The following is a 26,921-nucleotide window of genomic DNA, read 5'->3' on the forward strand; positions in this document are numbered from 1 at the left end:
AGGCCTGCGCGTGCGCATAAGGCCTGGCGGGCGCTCGGCACGAGCTCCGAAGTCGCTGAGGAGCAGGCGAGCCAGTCCCTAGAGCTGACTTCGTTCGAGGTTGGCGCCCGCCCTTTTCAGAGAGCACTTATTAGTGGGTATGCTGGGCGGGGCCACTTTTCTGAGGCCGAAGGACTCCTAGTCAGTGTGTGAAACACAGCCTGGCCGAGCCTGGAGCCGCCTGGGGCTGAGGTAACGGCACACGACAGCCCGGGGCCCTCGGGAAGTTGCCTTTGCGTTTCTGTTATTTCTGAGGGAAGTTTCAGGGCCGGGCCCCACCCTCTGCCGCCAAAGTGCAGTCCCCCCTGCCCCCTGAGGTCCCATTCTCAGCGCCGGGCTCCCGGGACACCCAGCAAGCTCGCCCAGGGTGCAGGCCGTGCCACTGCAGGGCTCCCACGGGGAGGCCGCGGGACTGGCGCGGGTTGCAGGCCGGGAGAGTGCGAGGGAGACTGGGGAGTTCCAGGCCTCTGCCCCTTCCCTCGGGCGAGAGACCGGCACAGAGTCCGGATCCCTGTCATCCGCCGACTCCAGAGACTGCCCTTTCCCCACGCCACACCCAGCGCCACTCCCTCCTCCTCCTCCTCCTCCCCCCCCCCAACGCCCTCCCAACTCCTCCTCCTCCTCCTCCTCCTTCCTTCTTCCTTCTTCTTTCCCCTTTCCCCACTCCACACCCAGCGCCTCTCCCTCCTCCTCCTCCTCCTCCCCCCAACTCCCTCCCTCCTTCTCCTTCTCCTTCTTCTCCTTCTTCTCCTCCTTCTCCTTCTTCTCCTCCTCCTTCTCCTCCTTCTCCTTCTCCTCCTCCTTCTTTCTTCTTTCTTTCTTTCTTTTTTCTTCTTCTTCCTTCTTCCTCCTCCTCCTCCTTCTTCCCTCCTCCTCCTCCTTCTTCCTTCTTCCTTCTTTCTTCTTTCCCTTTTCCCCACTCCACACCCAGCGCCACTCCCTCCTCCTCCTCCTCCCCCCCAACTTCCTCCCAACTCCTCCTCCTCCTCCTTCTTCCTTCTTCCTTCTTCTTTCCCCTTTCCCCACTCCACACCCAGCGCCTCTCCCTCCTCCTCCACCTCCTCCCGCCAACTCCCTCCCTCCTTCTCCTCCTTCTCCTTCTTCTCCTTCTCCTCCTCCTCCTCCTACTTTCTTTCTTCTTCTTTCTTCTTTCTCTCTTTCTTCTTTTTCTTCTTCTTCTTCTTCCTCTTCCTTCCTCCTCCTCCTCCTTCTTCTTCCTTCCTCCTCCTCCTCCTCCTCCTCCTTCTTCTTCCTTCTTCTTTTTTATTTTTTTTTGAGACGGAGTCTCGCTCTGTCGCCCAGGCTAGAGTTCAGTGGCATGATCTTGACTCACTGTAACCTCCGCCTCCCGGGTTCAAGCGATTCTCCTGCCTCAGCCTCCTGAGTAGCTGGGATTACAGGCATGCCTGGCTAATTTTTGTATTTTTGGTAGAGACGGAGTTTCACCATGTTGGCCAGGCTGGTCTTGAACTCCTGACCTCAAGTGATCCACCCGCCTCTGCCTCCCAAAGTGCTGGGATTACAGGCGCCCACCACCACACCCGGCTAATTTTTGTGTTTTTAGTAGAGACGGTTTCACCACGTTGGCCAGGCTGGTCTCGAACTTGTGACCTTGGTGATCCACCCACCTCGGCCTCCCAAAGTGTTGGGATTACAGGCGTTAGCCACTGTGCCCGGCCACACCCCACCTTCTTACCACACACTTTCCCCAGGAACTAAAGTGCTCCTCTGATCTATACTCACCCTCCAACCCCGGCCTAGCAGTTGCCATGAAAACAAGATTTTTTCCATTGAAACATTGCCTGTCACATCATGTCTTAATTTGAATGAGTTTCTGGCTTTCAAATGCCTGATTGCACCTTGCAAGTAAATATGAGTCACGGCACTGAGATCTCTGTGCTGCTCCCCAGAGCCTTGATTGAAACTTGGCATCTGGGCAAGTGGACAGAAAGATTCTAACAGGTATACTTTGCTGAACATCCTTTTCTTTTTCTTTCTTTTCTTTTCTTTTCTTTCTTTTTTTAAGATAGAGTTGGCCGGAAATGGTGGCTCACGCCTGCAGTCCCAACACTTTGGGAGGCCAAGGCGGGTGGATCATGAGGGCAGGAGATTGAGACTATCCTGGCCAACATGGTGAAACCTCATCTCTACTAAAAATACAAAGATTAGCCGGGTATGGTGGTGGGCCCCTATAGTCCCAGCTACTCGGGAGGCTAAGGCAGGAGAATTGCTTGAACTGGGAGGTGGAGGTTGCAGTGAGCCAAGATTGCACCATTGCACTCCAGCCTGGGCAACAGAGTGAGACTCCCATCTCAAAACAAAAAAAGAAAGAAAGTAAAAAAGACGGAGTCTTGCTCTTGTCGCCCAGGCTGGAGTGCAATGGCAAGATTTGGGTTCACTGCATCCTCCGCCTCCTGGGTTCAAGCGATTCACCTGCCTCAGCCTCCCAAGTAGCTGGGATTAAAGGCGTCTGCCACCACACCTGGCTAATTTTTGTATTCTTAGTAGAGAGGGGGTTTCATCATGTTGGCCAAGCTGGTCTCAAACTCCTGACCTCAGGTGATCCACCCACTTTGGCCTTCCAAGTGCTGGGATTACAGGTGAGAGTCACTGCGCCCAGCCCATCTTTTCCTTTTTTGAACTCTAGTTCCTTCATGTGTGCATCTGCGGGTAGGAAGCCAGTTTCCAGCAGTCTATGTAGAATCTCTCTTTGGCTATCTCATTGGCATCTCAAACTTGAGCATGTCCAGATACAGACTCAACCTCTTGCCCTCAAAAATTTATTTTATAAAGCTTCTGTTTTCAGAAATGGTGCTTTTACCTCTTCAGTTAGTTGCTCAAGCAACCAGGAGTCATTGCTCTCTCTCCCCTTATAAAGTCACCAAGTCATTACTGAGGCAGGAGAATTGCTTGAACCCGGGAGGCGGAGGTTGCAGCCAAGATCGCACCACTACACTCCAGCCTGGACAACAGAGCAAGACTTGGTCTCAAAAAAAAAAAAAAAAAAAAAGACGGAGTCTTGCCTGCCTCAGCCTCCTGAGTAGCATCTTCCAAATCAGTCCACTTTTCCTCATCTTTACTTTTATCACTCTAGACTAGGCTACTATCAGCTTCTGCCTTGAGCTGTAGGAGGCTCCTAGCTGGTCTCCTTTCATCTGTTCTTGTTCCGGGTTTTTTCCCACATTGTAGCCAGGAGGGATGTTTTTTTTTTTTTTTTTAAAGTCACAGCCATCTGGTCATACCATTTTTTTTATTATACCCTTCAGTGCCTTCTGATTGTTCTTACAATAGATTCCACAATCCGTAACCTGGCTTATAAGGAAGGCCCTCATCCCTTCTCTATAATTTCTCCCTAGATGATCTCATCATCTATTCCAGTAGTTTCACATACCATCTAAACACTGGTGACTCAAATGTATGTTTCCGTCCTGATTTCTGTCCCTTACACATTAGGAGACTGCCTCCTCAGTATATCCACTTGGATGTCTCATAGGCCTCTTAGACTTAAAACACAACTACTAATTTCCCCTGCTCCTTCCCACCCCAAATCTCTTTCCCTAGAATTATTCCCCATCTCAGTAGAATATGTACCATTGTCTACCTAATTGCAAAGGCAAAAAACCTGAGAGCCATCCTTGATTCCCACATCTAGTCCATTAGTTAGTCTAAAATATATCTCACATCTAACTATTTACTAATTTCTAAAATCCCAAGTCCAAATCAGCAGCAACTTTCTCCTGGACGACTACAGAAGCTTCTTAACTGGTCTCCCTGCTTCTCATCCTGTCCCTTTACAGTTCATCTTCCTTTCAGTCACCAGATGTTTAGATATTTTGGACCAAGCCTGGTGGCTCATGCTTGTAATCCCAGCATTTAGGGAAGCTGAGGTGAGCAGATCACTTGAACTCAGGAGTTCGAGACCAGCGTGGGCAACATAGTGAAACCCCATCTCTGCAAAAATTAGCTGGGTATGGTGGTGGGCACCTGCAGTCCCAGCTATTTGGGAGGCTGAGGTGGGAGGATTGCTTGAGCTTGGGAGGTTGAGGCTGCCCTGAGCTGTGATTGTGCCACTGTACTCCAGCCTGGGTGCCAGAGAGAAATCTTGTCTCTAAAATAAAATTAAAATAGATATTTAGATATTTATAAAGCATGCATCAAATCATTTATCTCCGCTTTATAAGATCCTTTTTTTTTTTTTTTTTTTTTTGAGACGGAGTCTTGCTCTGTGCCCCAGGCTGGAGTGCAGTGGCGCGATCTCGGCTCACTGCAAGCTCCGCCCCCCCGGGTTCACGCCATTCTCCTGCCTCAGCCTCCCGAGTAGCTGGGACTACAGGCGCCTGCCACCTCGCCCGGCTAATTTTCTTGTATTTTTAATAGAGACAGGGTTTCACCGTGTTAGCCAGGATGGTCTCGATCTCCTGACCGCGTGATCCGCCCGTCTCGGCCTCCCAAAGTGCTAGGATTACAGGCTTGAGCCACCGCGCCCGGCCTATAAGATCCTTAACATAAAATCTGGACTTTTTATGATGGCCTACAAACTTTACATGATCTGGTCCCTGCCTAACACTCTGTCTTCATCTCCCTCCTCTCTGTCTTCATTTTCAATGTTCTAGCCACACTGACCTTTCTGTCCATTAAATTCATCACAGACATCTGCACTTGCTGGTTTTTCTGCTTGGAATGCTTTTCCCCATGATCATTGCTCCTTTCCATGAAGGCCTCTAGCAGTTGTGATCTCTTCTGAAAGGCCATCATTGGCCATACTAGCTAAAGCAGCCTTCTAGTCATCCTAAATAAAACCAAATATTATTTTCTTCATGCTACTTAGAGTACCTCAATTTATATTTATTTATCTATTTATATGTTGAATGTTGCTCTCCACACCTCCTGAAATGTAAGCCCTTAAAGACAAGGGATCATGTCTCTCTTGTTACTTACCGTATTAGTGCCCAGAACAGCGCCTGATGCACTGTAGGGTCTCAGATATGTGCTGACGAACTCACTTATATGTATAGTCTCACCTTGTAGCACTGTCTTTCTTGCCCGCTGTGTTCGGGTTACTGTACTTCTCTCTTTTGAAAGTGCCATGCTTTTTCTCAACTGAGTACTCTTGTACCTGCTATTTCCTCTACCCACCCCTGACCCCCCATCCACTCTCCATTTGTGCCTCACTAGCTCATATTCTTCCTTTAGAACTTAGTCACTTACTTAGAGTAGGCTTCCCTAACATGTTACGGGGAAATCAGCACTTAGTTTCATTTTCTTTTTTCTTTTTCTTTTTTTGAGACAGAGTTTTGCTTTTGTTGCCCAGGCTGGGGTGCAATGGCATGATCTCACTGCACCCTCTGCCTCCCGAGTTCAAGCGATTCTCCTGCCTCACCCTCCGGAGTAGCTGGGATTACAGACACCACCACCACACCCGGTTAATTTTTGTATTCTAGTAGAGGTGGGCTTTCACCAGGTTGGCCAGGTTCATCTTGAACTCCTGACCTCAAGTGATCTACTCAACTCAGCCTCCCAAAGTGCTGAGACTACTACAGGTGTGAGCCACCATACCTGGCTTTTTTTTTTTTTTTTTAATAATAGAGACGAGGGCTCACTGTGTTGCCCAGGCTGGTCTCAAACTCCTGGGCTCAAGTAGTCCTCCTGCCTCAGCCTCTGAAAGGGGGATTACAGGCATGAGCCACCACACCTGGCCAAGCGTATCTTTCTATAAACCAAGCAAGTACAATTCTTTTTTTTTTTTTTTTTTTCAAGACAGAGTCATTCTGTTGCTCATACTGGAGTGCAGTGGTGTGATATTGGCTCACCACAACCTCCATCTCCCAGGTTCAAGTGATTCTCCTGCCTCAGCCCCCTGAGTAGGATTACAGGCACCCGCCACCATGCCCGGCTAATTTTTATATTTTTAGTAGGAACTGGGTTTCACCATGTTGGTCAGGCTGGTCTCGAACTCCTGACCTCAAGTGTTCCGCCCACCTCAGCCTCCCAAAGTGCTGGGATTACAAGACGTGAGCCACAGCATGCCTGGTCACGAATACAATTCTTATCTCCTCAATATCTCACCAGAATTGGATTAAGGTTAGTAAAATTTGCCCTGTTTATATAAAAAGTCATTTTCTTTTTTCTTTTCTTTTTTTTTTTTTTTTGGAGATGGAGTCTCACTCTGTGTCGCCCAGGCTGGATTGCAGTGGCAGAATCTTGGCTCACTACAACCTCCGCCTCCTTGGTTCAAGCAATTCTCCTACCTCAGCCTCCCAAGTAGCTGGGACTACAGGCTCCCACCACAATGCCTGGCTAATTTTTGTATTTTTAGTAGAGACAGGGTTTCACCATGTTGGCCAGGCTGGTCTCGAACTCCTGATCTCAGGTGATCCTCCTGCCTTGGCCTCCCAAAGTGCTAAGATGACAGGGGTGAGCCACTGCGCCTGGCTGTATCAATTTTTAAAGTTGCTTGCTTTCTCTCCAGCTAAGAATATTCTCTCCACCATTTGCCCTCCTGAAACTACTGCTGCTGCTGCTTTTTTTTTTTTTTTTTTTCTTTTTTCATTTTTAATCTTCTTTCTTACATGTACTGCTTCAGGGTAGCTCACCCAATGGTGTAACCAAAAAAATAAAATGTCCCTCATTGCCTGCAGTTGTACATCCAAGTGCTTTTTGGGTTCCTGGGGTTGGTAGGATTTTTAGAGTGCTGCAGTGAATTCAGCATGATGTGAATTCTAATGGACAGGTTGATCTTCATAGTAACAAGCCACAACTACTGGACAGGGTGGTGAGATAAGACACTATTGCATTTCCAGAATAAGGAGCACATCCTGGACCTATTGGCCAAAGGTAGTTTTTCATTAGCTTTTATGATGGTTAAGGTGAATGGGGAAAATGCATTTTCGTGCAAAGAGTAACTTAAGAGTAACTTAAGCCGGGCGTGGTGGCTCATACCTGCAATCCCAGCACTTTGGGAGGCCGAGGAGGGCGGATCAGGAAGTCCGGAGATCAAGACCATCCTGGCTAACACAGTGAAACCCTGTCTCTACTAAAAATACAAAGAAACAATTAGCCAGGCATTGTGGCGGGCTCCTGTAGTCCCACCTACTTGGGAGGCTGAGGCAGCAGAATGGCGTGAACTCAGGAGGTGGAGCTTGCAGTGAGCCGAGATTGCGCCACTGCACTCCAGCCTGGGCAACAGAGGGAGACTGAGTCTCAAAAACAAAACAAAACAAAACAAAACAAAAAAGTAACAAGTGCAAAGAGTAGCAAAGAGAAACAAAGTTAACTTAAGAGGTTAATTTAGACTCCCTTCTGGTTTATTGAATTACCCACTGAGGCCTTTTGATTTCTCTTCAGAACAGCTTCCTAGTTAGTTATTCCCCCTACTCCCAAACAAAACAAAATTAAATCTGACACAGTTCTAAGAGCAAATCCATTCCTGTACAAATGGCATTTTAAAGGTTGCATCTTACCAGAAAGGGCAGGAAGAAACCTATGAGAAAACAGAATGATGTCAATAAACATGGAAGTATTCTGGGTAGTCTTATGTCATTAGTCTCTTCCTGTTCCATATTTTAACACTTACAAAAAAGACTTTAACACTTACAAAAAAGACTTTATCCAGTAACCTGTATACTAAGTACTAGAAAAAACTAAGTACTAAGTACTAGAAAAAACAATTATACATGCATTATTTCACTAATCATCCTAATCACCATGCAAGGTGAGAAAACAGAATAGATAACAGAGCTTGATGACAAACAAATGTGGATGTAACCCTTTATGTCCAAAATTATAATTCTAAGAAACTTTAATCAAAAAGCTTACATTAGGCCAGGTGCAGTGGCTCACACCTGTAATGCCAGCACTTTGGGAGGCTGAAGTGGGTGGATCTCTTGAGCTCAGGAGTTCGAGACCAGCCTGGCAACAGAGCAAAACCCCATCTCTACAGAAAATAGAGATGCAATTTTCTACAGAAAATTGAGACGCCAAGGCATGAGAATTGCTTGAACCTCGGAGGCAGAGGTTACAGTGAGCTGATATACTGCAGCACTGCAGCACTGCAGCACTTTAGCCTGGGTGACAGAGCGAGACTCTGTCTCAAAAAAAAAAAAAAAATTAAATTTTGCTTTGATGTCTTTGTATCCAGAATGAATTGCCTTTGTCACGTAGAGTGGTGAGCGTGACCAGGGTTACAGTTTGGTAAAATGACTGACCGAGTGATATGTTGTAATGAAAAACGCGTGTATCAAAGAAGTCAACAATCTTGAGGGGCTAATCCTGGATTATGTGACTTTGTGAAATCATTTCCTTCTTTGGAGAAGTCACTTCCCTCTTATACCCACCAAAATGGAAGGCATTTCCAGGTATAAGTGTTCATGAATCTGCTTCAGCAAAGGTGGACAGACCTCTGAGACCAGCCAAGGACTTTTTTTTTTTTTTTTTGAGACGGAGTCTCACTCTGTCGCCCAGGCTGGAGTGCAGTGGTGCAATCTCGGCTCACTGCAAGCTCCGCCTCCTGGGTTCACGGCATTCTCCTGCCTCAGCCTCTCTAGTAGCTGGGACTACAGGTGCCCGCCACCACGCCTGGCTAATTTTTTGTATTTTTAGTAGAGACGGGGTTTCACCATGTTAGCCAGGATAGTCTCAATCTCCTGACCTTGTGATCCACCCACCTCGGCCTCCCAAAGTGCTGGGATTACAGGTGTGAGCCACTGTGCCTGGCCCAGCCAAGGACTTTTGAAAGTGGAAGGAGGCTGGGCGCAGTGGCTCACACTTGTAATCCCAGCACTTTGGAAGGCTGAAGCAGGTAGATCAACTGAGGCCCAGAGTTCAAGACCAGCCTGGTCAAATCCTATCTTTACTAAAAAAATACAAAACTTAGCCAGGTGTGGTGGCGCATGCCTGTAATCCCAGTTATGTGGGAGGCTGAGGCAGGAGAATCACTTGAACCTGAGAGGCAGAGGTTGCAGTGAGCTGAGATCATGCCACTGCACTCCAGCTTGGGCAATAGAGTGAGACTCTGTCTCAAAAAACAAAAAAAAAAAAAGTGGAAGGAACAGCCTCATTTCTAAAACATGGGTGTTGGATTCATAGCATCAGTGAGATTTTCCTGTTATATTTTGTTACCCACACTCATTAATGGTCTTGAGATGGGGTCTTTCTCTGTTGCCCAGACTGGAGTGCAGGGGCGCAATCTCAGCTCACCGCAGCCTCCATCTCCCCAGGTTCAAGTGATTCTCTTGCCTCAGTCTCCCGAGTAACTGGGATGACAGGCGCCTGCCACCATGCCCGGCTAATTTTTGTATTTTTATTTTATTTTTTTTTCTTTTTGAGACAGAGTCTCGCTCTGTCGCCCAGGCTGGAGTGCAGTGGCCAGATCTCGGCTCACTGCAAGCTCCGCCTCCCAGGTTCATGCCATTCTCCTGCCTCAGCCTCCCGAGTAGCTGGGACTACAGGCGCCCGCCACCTCGCCCGGCTAGGTTTTTTTTTTTTATTTTTTAGTAGAGACGGGGTTTCACCATGTTAGCCAGGATGGTCTCGATCTCCTGACCTCGTGATCCGCCCGTCTCGGCCTCCCAAAGTGCTGGGATTACAGGCTTGAGCCACCGCGCCCGGCCTAATTTTTGTATTTTTAGTAGAGACGGGGTTTTACCATGTTGGCCAGCCTGGTCTGGAACTCCTGACCTCAGGTGATCTGCCCGCTGCGGCCTCCCAAAGTGCTGAGATTACAGGTGTGAATCACTGCTACCAGCCTAGTCAGTGTATTTTGAATAAATGCTATGGAAGCTCTTTTATTTCTCAACACTGTGAAAGACTTATCAACTGTCACCAGACATATTTAGTAGCGGAGTACTAAATCATCAGCTCCTTCTGCCTCAGTAGTCAATATTACTATTCTCATAGAGCATTTGGCCCTGCCTCAGGTTCTATGCACTGACCCAGATGTTTATGTGAAGCAAATTACTAAAACCTTGAAAAATAATTTTCCTTCAAGCATTAGTCCCTATGTGTCATTTACATCTAATTCTTGGGTATTTTCAAGGAAAAGTTCTTGGTTGGAATTTGTCAGATTTTGCATTGAGATTAAAGCTAATCAGTTTTGCATGTGTGTGCTCTCTGTCTCAAGAATTGATTTCCTGTAAAGTACTGCTTTTTTTTTTTTTTTTTTTTTTTGAGATAGAGTCTCACTCTATCCCCCATGCTGGAGTGCAGTGGCACGATCTTGGCTCACTGCAACCTCCACAACCTGGGTTCAAGCGATTTTCATGCCTTAGCCTACCAAGTAGCTGGGATTGCAGGTGTCCGCCACCACACTCGGCTAATTTTTATATTTTTAGTAGAGACGGGGTTTCGCCACATTGGCTGGACAGCTCTCAAACTCCTGACCTCAGGTGATCTGCCCACCTCGGCCTCCCAAAGTGCTGGGATTACAGGTGTGAGCCACCATGCCCGGCCTTGAATTTGCTTTTCTAGTGAAGCATTAGGGAGAAACTCTTCAAATCTATCATAATGGCTAATATTTATATAATACTCTGGAATTTACAAAGTAGCTACTTACAGCATTACCTCATTTAATCCCCACATTACAGGGGTTGTTGGAATCCCCATTTGTAGACATAGAAACTAGGAAATGAAGAAGTTAAGTGACTTGCTCAGGGACTAATGACTAATAGAGGCAGAAGCAGGACTCAAGCCTTAGTCCTCCAATTCCAAATCTTATGTCTTTTGCACTATCCCATACTGCCTGTAAGTTTTCTTCCTTTGTTTTAAAGCCATCATTTGTGGTCACCTAAAAATGTGAGGAGAGTCTGACCCTTCATATGCAAGATCTCATCAACTTAATAATAGTTACTGGGACATAGTATCACTATGGCCACAGTACTCAATGTTGGAAAATAACCCCATGAAGTATTTGAACCATTACTCCTATGTGGTTGTTTGGGATACACTGTTTAATCTTTATTTTCAAATGAGATAATTAGTGTATGGTGTTTGTTTCTGAATCGGGCAGCCAGCAATTAACAGGAACAGGCCCTAGCTAGAAGAGGGCTGTTTTTCATTCTTTCAGACAGCCAGCTGTGGTACAGCACATGAAATTTCCTCTTTGGACTGTCATTTCGAGCAAATGTCCTTTATTTCCTTTGCTCTGATGCCCCATCCCTCTGTTGGGGGTGGGGCGGGAGGCAAGTTAATTGCATCCTAGTAGAATCCCCTGGCCAGATGGCAGTGGCTCATGCCTGTAATCCAGCATTTTGGCAGGCAGAGGCAGGAGGATCACTTGAGGCCAGGAGTTCAAGACCAGCCTGGGCAACATAGTGAGACCCTGTCTCCAAAAATTTTAAAAATTAGCTGGGCATGGTGGTATGCATCTGTAGTCCTAGCTACTCAGGAGGCTGAGGTGGGAGGATCACTTGAGCCTAGGAGATTGACACTACAGTGAACTATGAGTACACCACTGTACTCAAGCCTGGATGGCAGAGCAAGACCCTGTCTCTTAAAAAAAAAAAAAAAAGAAAGAAAAGAAAAAAAAAAGGTCTGGGCACAATGGCTCACACCTGTAATTCCAGCACTTTGGGAGGCCAAGGCGGGCAGATCACGAGGTCAGGAGATAGAGACCATCCTGGTTAACACGGTGAAACCCCGTCTCTGTTAAAAATACAAAAAAATTAGCCGGGCGTGGTGGCAGGCACCTGTAGTCCCAGCTACTCTGGAGGCTGAGGCAGGAGAATGGCGTGAACCTGGGAGGTGGAGCTTGCAGAGATCATGCCACCGCACTCCAGCCTGGGCGACAGAGCGAGACTCGTCTCAAAAAAAAAAAAAAAGTCAGGCTCAGTGGCTCATGCCTATAATGCCAGCACTTTGAGAGGCTGAAGCAGGCGGATCACCTGAGGTCAGGAGTTTGAGACCAGCCTGGCCAACATGGTGAAGCCCCGTCTCTACTAAAAATACAAAAATTAGCTGGGCATGGTGGCATGCACCTGTAGTCCCTGCTACTCGGAAGGCTGAGGCAGGAGGATCACTTGAACCTGGGAGACAGAGGTTGCAGTGAGCCGAGATCGCATCACTGCATTCCAGCCTGGATGACAGAGTGAGACCCTGTCTCAAAAAAAATCAAAAACAAAAACAAAAAGAGAATCCTCAGAATTAAGAGTTAAATTTCTGTGGCAGTAATGTGAGTCTCACCAAGTGGGCTCACTGCCTACTGAGAAGAGTCATCTGGCACTAAAACATCAAAACTAGCCTGGGTTCCTGCCATGCCTTTGGCATGGGGCATCAGTTTTTTTCTCAGGATATGATCACTATTTCCCCTCTGGGGACTTTGCAGTTGGCACAACTATTTCTTTTCATTTTTGACTGCAATTCTAGTCTAAATAGTCTCATGGGCTCTGGCTCCAATCTCCTGTCATTCTAATCCCAAGCAGCCAAGATCAGACACTGGGGTATCTCTTTACTGGCAGCCCCAGACTTGAACTTTGGAAATTGTGGGAAATTCCATTCTTTGGGCACGTAGTACTTGTGACTCTACCATAGAAGAGTTTTCCCTGCTGAGTAGAAATGGCGTCAGAATAATATGGAGAAAAGCATAATGAAAATAGTCCTTTATGTGTATATGATATTTTACTACTTAAACAGTGATTTTATGTTTATTATCTTGTTTTTTCCTCCTTATAACCCCAGGAAGCAGACTGGCAAAGTGGTTAAGAATATCAATTGTGGGCCAGGCTCGGTGGCTCAAGCCTGTAATCCCAGCACTTTGGGAGGCCGAGATGGGCGGATCACGAGGTCAGGAGATCGAGACCATCCTGGCTAACACGGTGAAACCCCGGCTCTACTAAAAAATACAAAAAACTAGCTAGGCGAGGTGGCGGGCGCCTGTAGTCCCAGCTACTCGGGAGGCTGAGGCAGGAGAATGGGGTAAATCTGGGAGGCGGAGCTTGCAGTGAGCCGAGATCCGGTCACTGCACTCAACCCTGGGCGAGAGAGTGAGACTCTGTTTCCAAAAAAAAAAAAAAAAAAAAAAAAAAAAAGAATATCAATTCTGGATCTGTATTGCCTTAGTTTAAATTCAAATTCCGGCCGGGCGCGGTGGCTCACGCCTGTAATAATCCCAGCACTTTGGGAGGCCGAGGCGGGCGTTTCACGAGGTCAGGAGATCGAGACCATCCTGGCTAACACGGTGAAACCCCGTCTCTACTAAAAATACAAAAAATTAGCCGGGCGTCGTGGTGCACGCCTGTAGTCCCAGCTACTCGGGAGGCTGAGGCAGGAGAATGGCGTAAACCCGGGAGGCGGAGCTTGCAGTGAGCCGAGATTGCACCACTGCACTCCAGCCTGGGCGACAAAGCGAGACTCTGTCTCAAAAAATAAATAAATAAGTAAATAAATAAATAAATTCAGGCCGGGCGCGGTGGCTCAAGCCTGTAATCCCAGCACTTTGGGAGGCCGAGACAGGCGGATCACGAGATCGGGAGATCGAGACCATCCTGGCTAACACGGTGAAACCCCGTCTCTACTAAAAAAATACAAAAAACTAGCCGGGCGAGGTGGCGGGCACCTGTAGTCCCAGCTACTCGGGAGGCTGAGGCAGGAGAATGGCGTGAACCCGGGAGGCGGAGCTTGCAGTGAGCTGAGATCCGGTCACTGCACTCCAGCCTGGGCGACAGAGCGACACTCCGTCTCAAAAAAAATAAAAAAATAAAAAATAAATTCAAATTCCAACATTCATATAGCTATGGGCAGTTTACTTCATCCCTCAGTGCCTCGATTTCCTCACCTATCAAATTTAGACTTATAGGCTTGTTGTGAGAATTGAGATTAAACTTAGAATAGGGCATGGCAAAAGTTGTTATTGAGAGTTGTTATTGTGTAAGAAAGAAAACCAAGGCTTAGAGAAATTAGGGACATTGGAATGAGATTCAAACTCAAATTCTCCTTATTTTGGGCCTGTTCTGTTGACTCCATCTCAGCTGCCTCTGAAAGCAATACCATGTATATTTGTATACTTGTACTAATGAATATAACTAGTTTTGATCATTAGGAACTCTGGATCTCCTCTAATTATTTATTTTTATTTTTCCCATCTCTTTCCTTTCCTTAACTTCCCACAGAGAGGACCTTAAGTGGACAGAGATTGTAGAACAGGAGAAATAAAACAATAAGTGCTGGGGTATAGTAGGCACTCTTGGGACACAGGGAAGCCTCACAAGTAGGGGAGAGGAAGAGTAATTGATAGATCTAGAAAATAAGCCATTCCTTGGTGCCACTCAAAAACATTAGTGTACACCCTTATTTGCTACATTGGTTGTGGCAGGAAGTTGTAGTAATATCTTAATTTCATCTAAAATTGATAGCAAACATCCTCCTAATTGGCCTGTAATTGGTGTATCCTTTGGATTGTGTCATTATTTAACTTGAGCCCTCTATGTATCCACTGAGATTCCAGTGAAAGTGGAGATGGGAGAGAAGAACAGATTCAAGAGATACTTGGGAGAAACATTTAATTCTAACAAAGACCCTGTGAGTCATCAGGGCAGATACTAGTATCATTAGTCTTCTTGAAGAGAAATGATTTACACAAGGCCATAAATGATCAAACTTGAATTCTGGGCTTTTAACTGCAAGCATAAAGATTATCCCAACACACTGTATTTTCCCCATGCAGGTAGGAGAATGCTCCAGGTGATGATCCTGGTTCATAGGCAATAGTGATGAGTGTTGGACGTTTTACTCATGAAGAGATGTTACAGATTGGGCGGGTTCCCTTTCCTGTAAATAAGGAATAATCATTAGCTTTTTAGTAATTATCTAATATTTCTATTTTATTTAGGCTGTCGTTTGGGAGCAATGAGTTTAAAACCCTTTACCTACCCATTTCCAGAGACGAGATTTCTTCATGCAGGACCCAATGTGTATAAATTCAAAATCAGATATGGGAACAGTATCAGGTAATTTCAAAGGTTGGAGGGTAGCCTATGTAAACACCAGTTAGTGCTCGTGCATTCCCACAGGTCTCCTCTTCTCTATCTTCACTCGGTTCAGGAGACTAGGTCACCTCTTCTCTACCTTCACCCAGCTCAGGAGACTGGTAAAGTAGCATCTTGCAGGACTGTCTTTCCCAGTATATATATTATTCATATGAGTTTCTAAATTAGGGACAACCTTTTTTTTTTTTTTAAAGAGAAGCAGATCTCTATGTTGTCTAGGCTAGTCTCAAATCCCTGACCTCAAGCAATCCTCTCACCTCTGCCTCCCCAAGTGTTGGGATTGTAGGTGTGAGCCACCACAGCCAGCCTAGGACAACATATCTTTGAAGCAGTGTTTCTCAAAATTTTACATCTCAGGGCCGGGCATAGTGGCTCATGGCTATAATCCCAGCACTTTGGGAGGCTGAGGTGGATGTATCACTTGAGGTCAGGAGTTCAAGACCAGCCTGGCCAACATGGTGAAACACCGTCTCTACTAAAAATACAAAAATTAGCCAGGCATGGTGGTGGGAGGCTGAGGCAGGAGAATCGCTTGAACCTGGAAGACGGAGGTTGCAGTGAGCTGAGATTGTGCCACTGCACTCCAGCCTAGGCTATAGAATGAGACTCTGTCTCAAAAAAAATTTTTTTTTTCCATCTCGGGACTCCCTTGCAATTTTTCTTTAAGTTCTTTTTTTTTTTTTTCCAAGACAGGGTTTCACATGTAGTCGTGTGATCACCGCAGCCTTGACCTGCTGGGCTTAAGGGTCAGCCTCCAGAGAAGCTAGGACTACAGGCATAGTGCCACCACACCAGGCTAATTTTAAAATACTTTTGGTAGAAATGAAGTCTCACTATGTTGCTCAGGCTGGTCTCAAACTCCTGGGCCCAAGGGATCCTCCCTCCTCAGCTTTCCAAAGTGTTGGGATTCCAGGCATGAGGCACCCGCACCCAACTTGCACTCTTTAAAATTATTAAGGACCCCAAAGAGCTTTTGATTAATCTGTCAATATTTGTCATAAAAATTAAAGCAAAAATTTGGCCGGGCGCACTGGCTCAGGCCTGTAATCCCAGCACTTTAGGAGGCCAAGGCAGGTGAATCATGAGGTCAGGAGTTTGAGACCAGCCTGGCCAACATGGTGAAACCCTGTCTCTACTAAAAATACAAAAAATTAGCTGAGTGTAGTGGCAGGTGCCTATAATCCCAGCTAACCAGGAGGCTGAGGCAGGAAAATCGCTTGAACTCGGGAGATGGAGGTTGCAGTGAGCAGAGATAGGCTCACTGCACTCCAGCCCAAGCAACAGTGTGAAACTCTGTCTTAAAAAAAGAAAAAAAAAAAAAAGCAAAAATTTAAAACAGTTTATTAATTTAAGAATAATATATGTAACAAATATGATATTATTAAAGTTATATTTAGTGAACCGGGCGGGCATGATGGGTCACGCCTGTAATATCAGCTACTCAGGAGGCTGAGGCACGAGAATCACTTGAAGCCGGGAGTTGGAGGTTGCAGTGAGCTGAGATCACGCCACTGCACTCCAGACTGCCCGACAGAGTTAACCTCCGTCTCAAAAATAAATAAGTAAAATAAAATTATATTTAAAAATTGAGAAGATTGGCATTATTTACATTCCTGGGATTTACCCCAGGGGTACCAGGGTGGTTTCAGCAGGTAAAAAACAATCAGGCTGGGAGCAGTAGCTCACACCTGTAATCCCAGCACTTTGGCAGGCCGAGGTGAATGGATGACTTGAGGTCAGGAGTTCAAGACCAGCCTGGCCAACATGGCAAAACCCCATCTATACTAAAATTACAAAAAAGTAGCTGGGTGTGGTGGCATGCACCTGTAGTCCCAGCTATTCAGGAGGCTGAGGCAGGAGAATCGCTTGAACCCGGGAGGCGGAGGTTGCAGTGAGCCGAGATCTTGCCACTGTACTGAATTTGATCAAACCCAGCACCTCACCCTTTCATGATAAAAACACTCAATTTAAACACACACACACACACACACACACACACACACACACACACACACACACACACACACATAGCTGGGCGCCGTGGCTCACACCTGTAATACCAGCACTTTGGGAGGACGAATCAGACAGATCACCTGAAGTCAGGAGTTCAAGGGCAGCCTGGTCAGCATGGTAAAACCCTGTCTCTACTAAAAATACAAAAATTAGCTGAGCATGGTGGTGCACACCTGTAGTCCCAGCTACTCGGGAGGCTGACAGGAGAATCAGTTCAACCTAGGAGGCAGAGGCTGCAGTGAGCAGATCGTACCACTGCACTCCAGCCTGTGCAACAGAGCGAGACTCTGTCTCAAAACAAAGCAAAACTATAAACTAGAAATAGAAGGGAACTTCTGGGTAGGTGCAGTGGCTCACTCTTGTAATCCCAGTACTTTGGGAGGCTCAAATGGGAGGATCGCTTCAGCATAGGAGTTTGAGATCAGCCTGGGCAACAAAGTGAGACCCCATCGCTACAAAAAATAAAAGAAATTAGCTGGACATGGTGGTTTGCACCTGTGATCCCAGCTGCTTGGAAGGCTAAGGCAGGAGGATCCATTGGCCGAGGGAGTTGAGGCTGCAGTTAGCCATGATTGCGCCACTACCCCCGGCCTGACCTGGGATGATTTGTAACGTGATGTTTCATTGGTGGTTTGGAACATTTTGGTTCACTGAATTATGCACATCCTCCAAATATTGATACATTTCATTATACAGTATCGAAAAATATTTGTTAGTATCACTACAATCTTAAAAGTGTTGAGGTATTTGGAAACTGTCAAACTCAAAATGGTGGACGGAAACTTTCCAAAATTTAAATTTTCACTTGAAAGCCCAAAATTTATTGTTGACAACAAGTATTGTCAGTTCTTTTCCTTGAGTTGACATGCCTATTTTATTCATTTTTAAGAAAGTGTCTGTCAAACTTCCAAGTATGAATAACAACCATAGTTTGTCTGTTAGCTGATCATTCAAGTAAAATATTCCATGAAGAAAAGCAGACAGTTCAGTTTGCAGCTTAAACAGTCACACATGTAAGTTTCCCTAAAATAACCATCATATTTTGGTATGCAGCAGAAGCACTTTATGCATACTTCGTGTTTTATCACATAACATTTAAAAAGATATGTAGTTAAAGATTGAGATTTTATAAAATGGTTGCTTTTTTTTTTTCCTGCTTCCTCAGGATATTCAGTGAAACTGGATTTTTTTTTTTTCCTGTGCAGCAGTAAAGATTACTTTGACTGATAGTACAGCCTAGTGCAACTGGCTAGATTTGTGCTAAGGCACTGGCAATTTTGCCCACCATTGCTTTTGCAATCATGGTTACAAATATTAACACAGTGAGAAAGGCAAATAACACCTTAGTATTATTATGAAAATAGTTTTACCCTTGAAGACCCATTGAAAGGGTCTTCAAGACCCTTAAGGGTCCCCAAAGCACACTTAAAGTACAAGTGCTCTAACAAATGATTAACTTTCACAGTGGGAATTTCAGGTCTTGGCAGGTCGAGAAGTCATTCTGTACCAATGTTCAGACCACACCACCTAGGTGATCACTTCTTCCCCATGAGCACTGGATCAGCACACACAGTTTGACTTATGCTTCTTTAGCACAGTGGAAGTGTCATTTTTGCTCTAGTAATGTCTACTCTCTCCAGAGCTTTCCTTCATGTCTTACTTGTCTCTTGTCTGTTTACCTTCTAGAGGAGAAGAGATAGAAAATAAGGAGGTCATCATCCAGGAGCTGGAGGTAGGGAAAGAAGCATACGACTTCTGGAAAAGTGACTCTTTAAGCTAAGGATGCATCCACATTCAGGTTTTAATTATTTCCTACAAACTGAGTCACAACCTCCACTTGATAACTTGGCTTCTTCCTGCTACATCTCCTTTGCAAAGGAACTTTACTGTTTTTCCAGGGAAATTTAAAGCCTGTATTCTTTCTCAGTTTTCCTAGTTGAAGTGTCAGCACCTTTGAGGCTGAGAGCTTTTTGTTTTCACCAGAGTTTCCAGCCTTGGGCAGCTCTCTTTTGTGGCAGCTGGCATAGAGAAAGATTCCGGAGGACTGCCTCCTTCCAGGGCTCTGGGAAACCCACCATCCCAACCACTGCCTGGTACTTGACGTTCAGGAAACTCGACTGTAAATACACAGACAAGGCTGCTGTGTATTCATTTTAATTGGAAACATTTGCAATTGCCTTATTCCGACTTCATTTTCATTCCTTTCTACCCAGTTCCTCTGGCTTTAGGTTTTTCTACAGAAAGAAGACTGAGCAGGTGGTCAGCTTTACAAATTGGTGAAAGCAATGGACAAGGAGTTAGAGTTCTCGGGTTTGGCCCTGGATTCCAGTTCTGGCGTAGCCACCAATTAGCTATGTGACCGTTGGCAAATCATATATCAACGTGGATCTTAATTGCCTCATTTGGAAAATGAGAGGTTTAAACTAGCTTTTCCTCTTCTGACTTCACAATTCAGTGATTTGTGACTATTGTGATTTCTTAAGACATATGCCTCCACATTTCAAAGCAATTAAATACACTTAAACACAAAACTCTGTGAAACCAAAACTGAGTCATACCCTTAAGAAAGTACCTCTTTGGCTAAGTGTTAAAAGATACATTAGGATCTTGCAGGACCCTCAAGGACATCATTATGAATGAGTTATTTTAACATAGGACCAAGAAAATGTTCTACCTGGTTTTTGTTTTTGTTTGAGATGGAGTTTTGCTCTGTCACCAGGCTGGAGTGCAGTGGCGCGATTTCGGCTCACTGCAACCTCCACCTCCCGGGTTCCAGTGATTCTCCTGCCTCAGCCTCCCAAGTAGCTGGGACTACCAGCGTGCACCACCACGCCCAGCTAATTTTCATATTTTTAGTAGAGATGGGGTTTCACCATGTTGGCCAGGATGGTCTTGATCTCTTGACCTCATGATCCACCCACCTCAGTCTCCCAAAGCGTTGGGATTACAAGTGTGAGCCACTGCGCCCGGCTGTTCTACCTATTTTAATTATGGGCAGAGTAGGCTTTATTTCACTTTGTTTCAGTTAACCTGAGCAGTGAAAAGCTCATGGAAGCGTAACAGAGAGGAGGGAATACAGACTTTAGAGCCAATCAAACCTGGATTTGAAGTGTCCATACTAGGATAGTGTCTAGCTTCTAATTATAATAGCTAATATTTATTGAGTAATTACTATGGGAAGTGTTCTGCCATTCACAATTTGACTTTGGGCAAATTACCTACCCTCTCTGAGTCTGTTTCCTTACCTGTCAAATGAGGTTAATAAAGAAGGCCTGTTTCAAGACTGAGGATTAGAAATAGATGTCTGCAATGCCTGCCACACAGTAGCTCAATAATTAGTAGCTTGAGAGCATTTACATTCACCATATGTCATATTTCCAAGATGCATTTGATATGCATATGCGTCTTTCTCTTATGCTCACTAGTTTGGGGTCAGATGTTATCATTCTGTTTTCGTCATTTAGAAAACACTGAAGCCAGGCACTGTGGCTCACACCTTTAATCCCAGCACTTTGGGAGGCCAAGGCAAGTGGATCACCTGGAGTCAGGAGTTTAAGACCAGCCTGGCCAACATGGCAAAACCCCATCTCTACTAAAAATACAAAAATTAGCTGGGTGTGGTGGCACATATCTGTAGTCCAAGCTACTCAGGAGACTGAGGCAGGAGAATTGCTTGAACCTCGGAGGCGGAGGTTGCAGTGAGCCAAGATCGTACCACTGCACTCCAGCCTGGACAACAGAGTGAGACTCCATCTCAAAAAAACCCCGGAAAACATTTACTGAGAAGCAGGATAGCCTATGGGTTAAGACTAGGAGCTCTGGAACCCTACTACCTTGGTTCAGATCTTGGCCCCACTATTTCTAGTTATGTAATCTAGACTACATTTTTTCACTTCTCTTTGTCTGTTTCCTCGTCTATAAAATGGGAATAACAGAATTGCCTATCTCACAGGGGTTTTGTGAGAGTTAAATTAATTAATATGTATAAAAACACAGCCGGGCTTGGTGGCTCACGCCTGTCATCCCAGCGCTTTAGGAGGCTAAGGCAGGAGGATCACCTGAGGTTAGGAGTTCCTGACCAGCCTGGCCAACATAGTGAAACCCCATCTATACCAAAAATATAAAAGTTAGTCAGGTGTGGTGGCAGGTACCTGTAATCCCAGCTACTTGGGAGGCTGAGGCAGGAGAATCTCTTAAACCCGGAAGGCAGAGGTTGCAGTGAGCGGAGATCATGCCATTGCACTCCATACTCCAGTCTGGGCAGAATAACAAAACTTCATCTCAAAAACAAACAAAAGGCTGGGCGTGGTCGCTCATGCCTATAATCCTAGCACTTTGGGAGGCCAAGGTCGGCGGATTGCCTGAGCTCAGGTGTTCGACACCAGCCTGGGCAACATGGCGAAACCCCATTTCTACTAAAAATACAAAAAAATAGCTGGGTGTGGTGGTGCGTGCCTATAATCCTAGCTACTTGGGAGGCTGAGGCACGAGCACTGCTTGAACTCAGGAGGTGGAGGTTGCAGTGAGCCAAGATTGTGCCACCGCACTCCAGCCTGGGTGACATAATGAGATTCTGTCTCTAAAAAAACAAAAAACAGAAACACTTCCCATAGTAATTACTCAATAAATATTAGCCAGTATAATTATAAGCTAGACACTGTGCTACTATGGAGAATACAAAGATAAACAAGACACAATTTCTTTTTTTTTTTTTTTTTGAGACAAGGTTTCACTCTGTTGCTAGGCTAGAGTGCCGTGATGCAATCATAGCTCACTGCAGCCTCGATCTCCCAGGTTCAGGTGACCCTCCCACCTCAGCCTCCCGAGTAGCTACGACTACTGGCGTGTGCCACCACACCCAACTCATTTTTGTATTTTTGGAGACATGGAGTTTTGCCATGTTGCCTAGGCCAGTCTCGAACTCCTGGGCTCAAGCAATCCACCTGCCTTGGCCTCCCAGAGTGCTGGGATGACAGGCATGAGCCACTGTGCTGGCCACAGTTTCTATCTTCTTTGAACCCAAACATGAGAACACTGAAGCTTAGGGTGAAATGACAAGCCTGGGACTGAAATTGAGACTTTTTCCCCATAGAAATTTAGTAGTCTTTATGATGCCAAATTAATTAGTGTAGACTAATAAGCATTAGCTTAATTAGGGACTAATCGATTAAAATTTAAAGTGAGTGGAAAAAAAAGTTTGACTTAAACAAAAGCAAAATACTATATATCAGTAAATACCAGTGTTGTTCATTCATTCAATGTACATTTAGTGAAGACTTGTTATGCGTTATTCACGATAGTAGACACCATAGAAGGGATACTAAGATAAATCAGGTGTATATTCTACTTCAAGTAGATCTCCCAGTAAGGAATATAAAACATTTGTATGTGGAATGTAGTAAAGACTCCAGGCTAACTACTGTTCAGTTTGATACTAACAGTTAATTACAACTTGGTAAATCAGGGAAAGCTTTCTGGGGGAGATGACTTTTGAACTATGCCTTAAAGGATAGTTGAATTTGGACAAGTGCTGATGGGTGGAAAGGGCATTTCAGGAAGAGAAATTCCCTTTCTATGCAAAAGTGTAGAAATGGAGAAGTAGGATGGGTGCAGTGGCTCACGCCTGTAATCCCAGCACTTTGGGAGACCAAGGAGGGCAGAGCATAGTAAGCTATGATTGCGTCACTGCACTCTGGCCTAGGCGACAGAATGAAACCTTGTCTCCAAAAAAAAAAAAAAAGAAAGAAACTCCTGAGCCTAGGAGTTCAAGACCATCCTGGGCAACATGGTGAAACCACATCTCTATAAAAAATAAAGAAATTAGACGGGTGTGGTGGTGCACGCCTTTAGTCCCAGCTACTGGGGAGGTTGAGGTGGGAGGATCACTTGAGCCCAGGAGGCAGAGATTGCAGTGAGCAGAGATCATGCAACTGCACTTCAGCCTGGGCCACAAAGCAAGGCTCTCTCAAAAAAAAAAAAGAAAAAGAAATGGAGAATCAGAACACATGTTAAAGGAACAGCAAATGGTTCAGTTTTGATAGTATATAGGGTATGTGATTAGCAGTGACAAATATAAACAAAGATTGGCTGAGACTCAACAATGTTAAAGTCATTTCAAATATGTTTTTCAGGATTCTATCCGCGTGGTCTTGGGAAACTTGGACAATCTTCAGCCCTTTGCTACAGAACACTTCATTGTATTTCCCTGTATCCTTTTATTTATTTATTTTTTTTGAGATGGAGTCTTGCTCTGTTGCCCAGGCTGGAGTGCAATGGTGTGATCTTGGCGCACTGCAACCTCAGCCTCCCAGGTTCAAGCGATTCTCCTGCCTCAGCCTCTCGAGTAGCTGGGATTACAGGTACGTGCCATCACGCCTGGCTAATTTTGGTATTTTTAGTAGAGGCAGTGTTTCACCATGTTGGCCAGACTGGTCTTGAACTCCTGACCTCAGGTGATCCGCCCGCCTCCGCCTCCCAAAGTGCTGGGATTACAACTGTGAGCCACCGCGCCCAGCCTATCCTTTCTTTTCTGGCTGGAAATGAGCTACGGCCCACATTTTAGACTCAAATGAAAGTAGCAAAACCATAGGCAGTTTGGAGGGTAGGTCAGGGGAAGGAGAGAGAGTTTCTCCCTAAAATAGTACTTAGGAATCCATACTGGCGTCTTTCCTTACTCCTTAGCATCATTTTCCAGATAAAAGCAAATGGGAGAGAGTTTCCCACCTGAAATTCAAACATGGAGAAATTATCTTGATCCCCTACCCATTTGTTTTTACTCTATACGTGGAGATGAAATGGTTCCATGAAAACCTGTCACCTGGTAAGTGGAATGATATGAATGTGAATGGCAGAGAAGAAAATGGTTTAGCAGTGCCAGCTGGATATGGTGAAATGGGCTACCAGATTGGTCTCCAGCCATACAGTGCACAGGTCAGGATCATGTGCTCCAGGCCAGATTGACTAGTTCAAATACTGGTGGCCCTGCCACATAACAGCTGTGTGAAGTTAGATAAATTAATCTCTCTGTGCCTCCCTTGTGAAATTGTGAAGTATAATATTACTACCTATATCATTGAGTTGTTAAAAGGATTAAATAAATAATAGTAGATGAAAAGTACAAAGCCTGACTTAATCACTGAATGAAAGATAAGTATTATATAAACCCTTCTATTAGAGTAAATTCCATGATTTTCACTTTAGAGCTGTCTTAAAGGTATCTCCCAATTTTATTTTTATTTAGACAGAGTCTCACTCTGTTACCTAGGCTGGAGTACAGTGGTGTGATCGTAGTTCACCGTAACCTCTAACTCCTGGGCTCAAGTGTTCCTCCTCCCTCAGCTTCCCAAGTAGCTAGGACTGTGGGTGTGTACGACCATCTCCGGCTAATTTTTTTTTTTTTTTTTTTTTTGAGACGGAGTCTCGCTCTGTCGCCCAGGCTGGAGTGCAGTGGCGCGATCTCGGCTCACTGCAAGCTCCGCCTCCCGGGTTCACGCCATTCTCCTGCCTCAGCCTCCCGAGTAGCTGGGACTACAGGCGCCCACAACTGCGCCCGGCTAATTTTTTGTATTTTTAGTAGAGACGGGGTTTCACCGTGGTCTCGATCTCCTGACCTTGTGATCCGCCCGCCTCGGCCTCCCAAAGTGCTGGGATTACAGGCGTGAGCCACCGCGCCCGGCTTTTTTTTTTTTTTTTAGTAGAGACAGGGTCTCACTATATTGCACCATCGGGTCTCAAACTCTTGGGCTCAAGCAATCCTCCCACCTCGGCCTCCCAAAACACTGGAATTACAGGCATGAACCACTGTGCCTGGCCCAAATTTTTATTCTCTGAAGGCCATGGGTATTTTTGCTGATTGAGGGACAAGTAAACACCTACCCTTTTGATTTGAAAAGGGGTGCAGGCTGGGCACAGTGGCTCATGCCTGTAATCCCAGTACTTTGGGAGGCCAAGGCAGGAGGATCACTTGAGGCCAGGAATTCAAGACCAGCCTGACCAACATGGTGAAACCCCATCTCTACTAAAAATAAAAAAGTTAGGCAGGCATGGTGGTGCGTGCCTGTAATCCCAGCTACTCAGGAAGCTGAAGCAGAAGAATTGCTTGAACCCAGGAGGCAGAGATTGCAGTGAGCCAAGATCACGCCACTGTACTCCAGCCTGGGCGCTAGAACAAGACTCTGTCTGAAAAAAAGATGTGCATATATATATATATATATATATATACACACACACACACATATATATATATGATGTAGCCTGGCATGGTGGTGCATGCCTGTAGTCCCAGCTACTCTGGAGGCTGAGGAAGGAGAATTGCTTGAATCTGGCAGGCAGAGGTTCTGGTGAGCCAAGATCACACCACTGTACTCCCGCCTGGGCAACAGAGCTAGCTCTGTCTCAAAAAAGAAAAAAGAAAAGAAGCCGGGCGCGGTGGCTCAAGCCTGTAATCCCAGCACTTTGGGAGGCCGAGGCGGGCGGATCACGAGGTCAGGAGATCAAGACCATCCTGGCTAACACGGTGAAACCCCGTCTCTATTAAGAAATACAAAAAAAACTAGCCGGGCGAGGTGGCGGGCGCCTGTAGTCCCAGCTACTCAGGAGGCTGAGGCAGGAGAATGGCGTGAACCCGGGAGGCGGAGCTTGCAGTGAGCTGAGATCCGGCCACTGCACTCCAGCCTGGGTGACAGAGCGAGACTCCGTCTCAAAAAAAAAAAAAAAAAAAAGAAAGAAAAAAGAAAAGAAAAGGGGTGCAAAGGCCTTGCCTCAAAATATCTCCCCTTTTCATTTGTCACAGGTAGCTGAAGTTCTACTTTTTTCTTTTGTAGTAAGAATCGTCCCCTCCCTTTTCAAACCCCTTCTAGCTTATAGATTATGGTCATTCTGAAACAAGGGAGGAAGAGAGTTTGAAGACACTATTTTTAGGGAAAATGGTACCAGGTAGAAGGGAGAAGGGCACATGAGGAGTCTTTGTCTAGGGTCAGTTCCAAGAAATAAATAGTAGCCAGAAATCCAGGTAAAACAGCATCATCGTTAGGCCTGGTGGCTCACTTTGGGAGGCCAAGGCAGGTGGATCACCCGAGGTCAGGAGTTTGAGACCAGCCTGGCCAACGTGGTGAAACCCCCCTCTCTACTAAAAATGCAAAAATTAGCCAGGTGTAGTGGCACATGCCTGTAGTCCCAGCTACTTGGGAGGCTGAGGGAGGAGAATCACTTGAACTCAAGAGGCGGAGGTTGCAGTGAGCCGAGATCACACCACTGCACTCCAGTCTGGGCAACTTAATCTCCAAAAAAAAAAAAGTATTATTTTATTATGACACTCAAATTTCCTATTGTAGGGAAACCAATAAGTGACAGTCCTCTTGGGTTGGTAAGTTTGCCTTTTCTGTACAAAATGAAAATTGCCTTTATCACCTTCTTTTGTCCAAAAAGTCCTGCTCTTGCCTCTTCCTCTTACTTTGCCCCTCAGTTGCTGCCCAGATCCAATCAGAATTGTAAACATAAGACAGTATTTTCCCCCTTGGCTAGATTTCTGAGACCATGTCTCTAACAGAATGTCTATTCTGACTTGCAAAGCTGGTGTTAAAAGTTGCCTTTGGCAGTTTAAGGATGGGGAGTTTTCTTCACTGTGCCTTCATGAACTGGGAGCAACTCTGGAAAGGAGGAGTCACAGGCATCTGCTTCCTCTCTGAAGGTCCCAGCTGAGAAGAAAGCAGTAGGAGCTGTGATGAGGAAACGAAAACACATGGATGAGCCCAGCTCCCCCAGCAGGCCAGGGCTGGACAGGTCAGTGGTGTGGGGAGACAGTCTCGCTCCTTCATCCTAATTAGGCTTTGCCAGCTATTACCATTGGTTGATCCTGTCCTTGGGCGAGTCACTTTCTTTTTCAGGACTTCATCA

The 26,921-nt window shown here is 45.7% G+C and overlaps 1 protein-coding gene across 13 annotated transcripts in view; it reads left to right on the forward strand.

The window, feature by feature from the left end:
* MAJIN (membrane anchored junction protein) overlaps positions 1–26,921 on the forward strand; it is a 35,826-nt gene continuing 8,905 nt past the window's right edge. For 2 of the 13 annotated variants that reach the window (XM_005577331.4, XM_065527994.1), the window contains exons 1-7: positions 1–231; positions 14,858–14,975; positions 18,714–18,759; positions 23,159–23,234; positions 23,722–23,847; positions 26,360–26,391; positions 26,716–26,807. In XM_005577331.4, coding sequence (XP_005577388.3) covers positions 14,875–14,975; positions 18,714–18,759; positions 23,159–23,234; positions 23,722–23,847; positions 26,360–26,391; positions 26,716–26,807 — 473 coding nt within the window. In that variant the 5' untranslated portion in view covers positions 1–231; positions 14,858–14,874. Of the gene's footprint in view, positions 232–14,857; positions 14,976–18,713; positions 18,760–23,158; positions 23,235–23,708; positions 23,848–26,359; positions 26,392–26,715; positions 26,808–26,921 lie in introns of all 13 variants that reach the window. The other 11 variants (XM_065527993.1, XM_074013233.1, XM_065527996.1 and 8 more) reach the window with 11 other exon arrangements.

Source organism: Macaca fascicularis, chromosome 14, assembly GCF_037993035.2.
Source record: "Macaca fascicularis isolate 582-1 chromosome 14, T2T-MFA8v1.1".
Taxonomy (NCBI): domain Eukaryota; kingdom Metazoa; phylum Chordata; class Mammalia; order Primates; family Cercopithecidae; genus Macaca; species Macaca fascicularis.